This window comes from Cygnus olor, chromosome 8, assembly GCF_009769625.2.
Source record: "Cygnus olor isolate bCygOlo1 chromosome 8, bCygOlo1.pri.v2, whole genome shotgun sequence".
In the NCBI taxonomy this organism is placed as follows: domain Eukaryota; kingdom Metazoa; phylum Chordata; class Aves; order Anseriformes; family Anatidae; genus Cygnus; species Cygnus olor.
The window spans coordinates 29,750,947-29,756,946 of record NC_049176.1 but is presented as its reverse complement, the minus strand read 5'-3'; the positions used below and the strand labels follow the sequence as shown (position 1 = coordinate 29,756,946).

General features: G+C 43.4%; 1 protein-coding gene across 14 annotated transcripts in view; it reads right to left on the bottom strand.

Annotated features, from left to right (window-relative positions):
• Positions 1 to 6,000, bottom strand: part of NFIA (nuclear factor I A) — a 250,956-nt gene that overhangs the window by 4,477 nt on the left and 240,479 nt on the right. For all 14 annotated transcript variants that reach the window (XM_040566127.1, XM_040566129.1, XM_040566128.1 and 11 more), the window contains one exon: positions 1 to 2,593. This exon is cut by the window's left edge and continues 4,477 nt beyond it. In XM_040566127.1, the coding sequence (XP_040422061.1) occupies positions 2,576 to 2,593 (18 nt within the window). In that variant the 3' untranslated portion in view covers positions 1 to 2,575. The remainder of the gene's footprint in view (positions 2,594 to 6,000) is intronic.

Sequence of the window (6,000 nt, the reverse complement as noted above, 5' to 3'; positions counted from 1 at the left end):
TATATACTTTTATTGAATGTGGATTGATTGCAGTCTGCTAATAAAAATGGGTGTGGGATCTGAAGAAAAAGGAAGTTTTTTTTTTTTTTTTAAGGCTTGCTTGTGAAAGGAACAGTTGTAAAACAAAAATTGCTTGAAGCAGGGTTCAGCTTAGTGCTTCACAGTTTGACTGCTTCTCTAAGAAGAGCCCTTCCTGCATGTGCATTCAAAATCACAAAAGTACAAAGACAAACACCTAAAACACACTGCGTCAAGTGCAGCACCAACTTTGGTCAAATAAAAAAAAATTAAAAGAAAAATTAATAATTGCTAAGCTTTTCTACATGATATAAGCAGGTATTGCATATTTTCATATATCTGGGAAAAAAAACAAAACAAAAGGAAGACTCCAAATAAAATGTAAAATGCAGCAACATCCAAAAATACTGATAATCTAGCATCTACAGATCTCAGAATAGCACTGCCACTGACCATACAGGACAATAAACACTACTCCTATCTGCGGAACAACTAACATCCTATTTAATTCTAGATGTTGAAACTGACAATGGCTGACATAAAAGTCACATTTACAAAAAGTGTCTCCAAATGCTTGACTAGGGAAAAACCCCTTTCAATATAGGAACATGTGCAACAATTCCACAAATAATCGCTATCCAGGGCAAGGCACATTGATATGGAATTTTTTTTTTGTTTCGTGCAAATTAAGAAAACAAAACAAAACATTGTTTCAGGGAAAAGATGAGGAGCAAAGTGTCTTCCCAAGAATTTCAGTTACTTGATTGTATAGGACAGTAGTAGAAACCCTTCTGAAGGGTCGAACAAACATAGTTTAAAGGCAAGTGCCTGGAATAGGGATTACAATATTGTGTCTTAATGCACTCTACTTTACCCTACATTAACTATATAAAAATTAGTTACTAACACTAGAACATGCAGAGACTTTCTCTGATTAGCTGGACTTGCCAACCAGAACGTATATATATGTATAGTATAGGAAACCTTCTTAAAGTTGCATGTGAAGCAAAGGGGTGCTCCGCTGTCTGATAGAAAAAATCACTTGCACTCTTTTTTTTTTCTTTTTTTTTCCTTTTTTTTGTACATAAGATACAGGACGTTTGGGGTCCAAACTTTTTTTTTTTTTTTTTTCTTCTTCAGCAAGTGCCCTTGCTTTGAACTGGCATAAGTTGTAATAACAGCATTTGTTTCTGTATTGTTTTCTTCGCAGTCCAGAAAATGTACCAGTTCAGGGACACAAAGGTGTTTTAATTTCTGGACCGTTCTATATTATTCCCAAGGTGTTTGAGAACTGATAAACCCTATATTGCCGGAAACACGTAAAATTTGTCAGAATTGGCATAATCCATTATAGTGACTTTTAGCTTATAAAATTAACAGATATTATGATTTAATTTTAGTTATGTGCTTTGATAACAGAAAATGATTAATTAGCATTTAATGTAGTTAACATATTGTGGTAAAAGCACCATTAGATTTGTTTTTTTTTTTTTTTTTAATTTTCCTTCAGTTTTAAAGGGATACAAGTTCAACAATAAAAAACATAAAAAGCAAAAATAGCTCCCCTTTTTCTTGCAAGGCTGTTTTTTACCCCAATAATTTAGAGTCCTGGGGTGGAAGGACTTGGAAAACAAAAATAGAATTTTCAACAATCTCTATCTTACAAAGATATTTAGCTATCCAATGAAATTGCACTTTACTCAATTCAAAATTCGATTGTTTTGATTGATTCCTGTCAGTTTCTGTCAAAACAGACCAACTTCCCCATTTCTGCGTGAATTTTTGTGTAATTGTTGAAAATTGTTGAAAAATGTTTTTTTTAATGTAAGTGCAGCATTTCAAACTTTTTTTTCTTTTTTTTCTTTTTTTTTTTTAGTGAATAGTAGTAGTTCGATGTTTTAAATCGCTCTGCAATCGAGTGGAAAAAAATTGTTGACAATGCTCTTATGGTTCATGTTACGTATCTAAGTGCCGACTGTAAAAAAAAAAAAAAAGAACAACAAAAAAAACCTGCATTTTTTTTCCGATATGTTACAGAAAAACATGCTCTATGTCTGTCCGGTAAGTTATATATTGCAGAATTCAGCTACTACAAAAGTTATAGTTTAAGTGTGTTTCATGATTTCTCAAGAAGTCTCACACCTGTATGGGAAAAAATCGATGAGGATACTGTAAAACAGTTAGGCTCCATATGGAAAGTGTGTTACAACAGCGAGTTGGTAAGCAGCAGCAGAGGCTAGTTCTACTCAGTGTCACCTAATGCTTACACTACCAATGAAACACTTCAAAAGTTATGAAGCCCAACCATTTCCAGCACCATAGGAGAAATTACAACAGTCCTAAAGTTGTCTAAAAAAAAAAAAAATCTCGAAAAAGTTACGGCCTTTGCCATTCAACCATAACGTTTGCCATTTCCATGTACGAGTTTGCTGTCGGTGTCTGCTCGCCTCCCCTTCCGCCGATGTGAAGTCGCTGCGCTGCGTTGCTGCTGCTTCGTGTTACAGAGGTGGGAAGGGGTCAGGTGGTCTGTCCGGTGGGTGGTGGGAAGCGGAGACTTTTATCCCAGGTACCAGGACTGCAAAAGAGAAGAGGAGACTTCGTCAGCCCGGCTGCTCGCTTTCGCTGCCGCGGGAAGGGCTCCGAGCGCTGCGGCGATCCTCAGCCGCCAAGAGGGGGGCTAATTGAGGCTGTGACGAATCGACCTAATTACAAAGCTTAATTAAAAATACTGTACAAATCAATATATTTTTTTTCAGTGACAGTCGCTGGACATAGCTACAGACGAACACGGGGGTCATGTCACGTTACAAGTTATCAATCTTTTTAATAGATTATGGCTTGAAGATCCCTCTAGCTCACTTTTGTCTAATCCCCTGAAAAGGCGATACACATTCGCGTCTCGGTGCCATTTATCACCCTGCAGTCGGGGTTTTCTTGGGTATTTAGGCATGTGCCAGCATAAGCATCTGTTGCTTTATACTGCCCTGCTTCAACTGTCTCACTGGAACAGATGCACAGAAATTCAACAACAGGGCTGTTTTCTTAGGAGAAAGTGGATCGCTAGAGAAAAGCAAGGATAAAGCAAATCTGGGGGAAAGTGGATCAGCGAAAATGTCCCGTATCTCTGGGCATACTTGTGTTTCAAAACAAAATGCAAACCTCAACTAATAGCTTTTTTCTGGGGGAAATTTTTTTTTTTTTTCCTTTCCAAAGAGAGGAAATTGCCTGGGATTTTAGCTCTGTGGAGCACACAACAATACCGTCCTTAACCCAAAGGCGCAGATGCCGGGGCACAGAAAGCAGTTCCACTCCCTGGCAGGACAACACGTGGGGCTGAGAGGCTGGGACAGTGCCGGGGAGACCCCGATGGGCCGTGCCAACCCAAACCCCAGATGAATGAGGGCAGTGTAAGGCCCGGGGACCATGCGCAGGGGCAGCGACACGTCGCGGTGGGAGCACACCAACGAGCAGCAGCGATTTAGCCCAAAGTAAAACAAAACGAGCAGAAAGGCCCAGGTATTAGAGAGCTGCTGCTGACACCCCGTGTTTTTAGTCTGGGCCCTGTAATGTATGAGGTGCATACGTGTGCAGGTATAAACTGACGACAAGTTTTACCAACTTTTTCCTCTATTCCTTTTCAGCGTCTGACTTGATTGATAGTACAATCAACCCAGAGAGGATTTATGAACATTTACAGAAAACTCTGAGGCAAGTTTTGTGTGGGACTTCAAGATTATGTGGTCTTGCCATGGAGGTAGGAACCGGTAAAATAAATAGCACGATCGCAGGAGTTGTCCCACTTCCAATACACCTCATTAACGAACTCTTCCTTCACTCACCCTTCTGAATACAAACACGCCATTGCCATTCCCATATCGGCTCCATCTATTGCCTACAGATTTTCTATTTAGACTTAAGCGGGCTGTAATTAAGCGAAATAGCTCTCATATGTAAAGTTCATAAACAGAGAGGAGTTCCTGCAGGATTCAGGAGGCGGTGCCAAGTCCCGGCCCCCTGGTTTTGCGGGGGAGCGGAGCGGGGGCCGCGGGCCCTCCCGGGCCTGGCAGGAGCATCTCCAGCAGCCTTTGGCCAGGCCTGCAGCCGTGGAAAGGCCGCAGCGGGGAGCAAAGGGGTTAAAAATTCAGCGCCGATCATTTCAAATCTATATCGCAGATGTCCAATTGGCTCCCGTCACCGCCGGCTCGGCCACATGGCTCGGCAGCCGGGTGACGGCAGCGGGAGCTGCCCTGGCCTCGCAAGGCCCCTCTGACTTCGCAGCAGATTACTCAAAAAAAAAATAATAGAGAGGAGGACGGGAAGGGAGCTGCCGCGCTGTGGAGGCCGGCTGCTCCCCACCAGCTCCGGGTGGGATGAAGGCTGCCTTCCCGCTGCTGGCCCCCGCCTTGGGGATGCCCTGGACCCGTCCGTCCGTCTGTCCATCCGCCCGTCCGTCCGTCCGTCCATCCGCCCCGTCCGTCCCGCGCGGCCGCGCTCCCCCACGGCCCGGCGCTCCTTCACGCGTCTTGCTATTCAGCCTGCGCCTCGCAGACAAGGTTACCCCAGAGCGGCTCTGTAATCCTTCACTGAAATAGGCTTTATTGATTGCTCTGGTCTATTGTTCCCTTTTCAAGTCCCCCAAGTTCAAGTTCATCCCGGTGTTACATCATGTCTCGTTGCTACGAGCAACCAGACAGCCCCAGACGTGACTGTCATTAGCAAGAGCCGCGCTGCGCCCTCCCACCGCCCGCCAGCCGCTCTGACGTAGCAGCCCGCTGCAAACACATTGAAGTATTTATTCTGCCTAATTTATGACCTACACAGCGAGAGAGACCCCCACTCCAAAAACCAACACTGTTGTGTATTTAATTAATCTGTCTTTCTCTGGCACTTGGGAAAGTTAGACAAAGGTCTAATTATTGTGTTTCGCTCCCCACACTTTTCTTTTTGGGGTGACTATTTGCATGGGAAAAGAAGCGGCGAGGCTCCGCGCGAGTCCCCTCCCTCCAAAACACCTTTTTTTTCTCCCCTGCCCTATTGACATTTCATGAAATACTTTAGCTGCTTAAGGGAATTAGAAAAAAAAATCTGATGTGAATGTAACTCCTTCTGAGTTGGTATTCAGTAACACAAATCAACTCATGACATGTTTAAATTTAAATGCTAACCACACACTCTGAGAGTTACTTTAAAGGTTAGTTTTTAATCAATAGAAGTTGCTGACTCTGGAGTTTTTCGCTGCGCAGTGCAGCTCTGGGGCCTTTGTCTAGCGTTAGGCTTTCAAACTTTTTTTTTCTTGAGATGATTTTAGCAATGATTTGCAGACACAGAGTGCTATTGTGCTCTTGACTAGCAACATGTCAATAAAGGAGTAGAGTTACCATGCACCAGGGTGTCAATATGACTCCTGCAGACACTGCTCAGCCTTAATACCGATGCAAAACTTAATTAACCCTTACGGGATCAAACCGAACTGCACGGATATTTTTTAAACTCCCGTGCAGGGGCTCCGGACTGACTTTACTGAAAAGCTGCTTTTAAAGGAGCCAAACTCCAAGTACCTCGCAAACAGCTGCACCGCGCGCTGGCTGTTCCTGCAGCCCGGCTTTGATGAAATGTTTTATGGGCTGAGGCAGCAGAACAGCAAGACAGAGAGTGCATTTACTCATCAGATCCCACCAGCACTGCTCTCAGGATACCGTTTTAATTTAGAGCGTCTTACAGCTGAAATGCACACACAGAATGATCCTCCTTTTCTACTAATCATTCTAATATTAAGATCTCATATCCCCCTCAAGCCTCCTATACATGTCTAAGTCTTCCCGGATTATGTCTGAAGAACTCCATTGTCCTTCTGAAGCACCTGTGAAACTTTCCTGCAAGGGGAGAGGAGACCTCAGCGCCTCAAATGAACACGTCCGGGAAGCATATTAAGTGTCGGGAGCTCTGATAGTTGTGATCTGCCGAGTGTTTTGCACGGTTAGG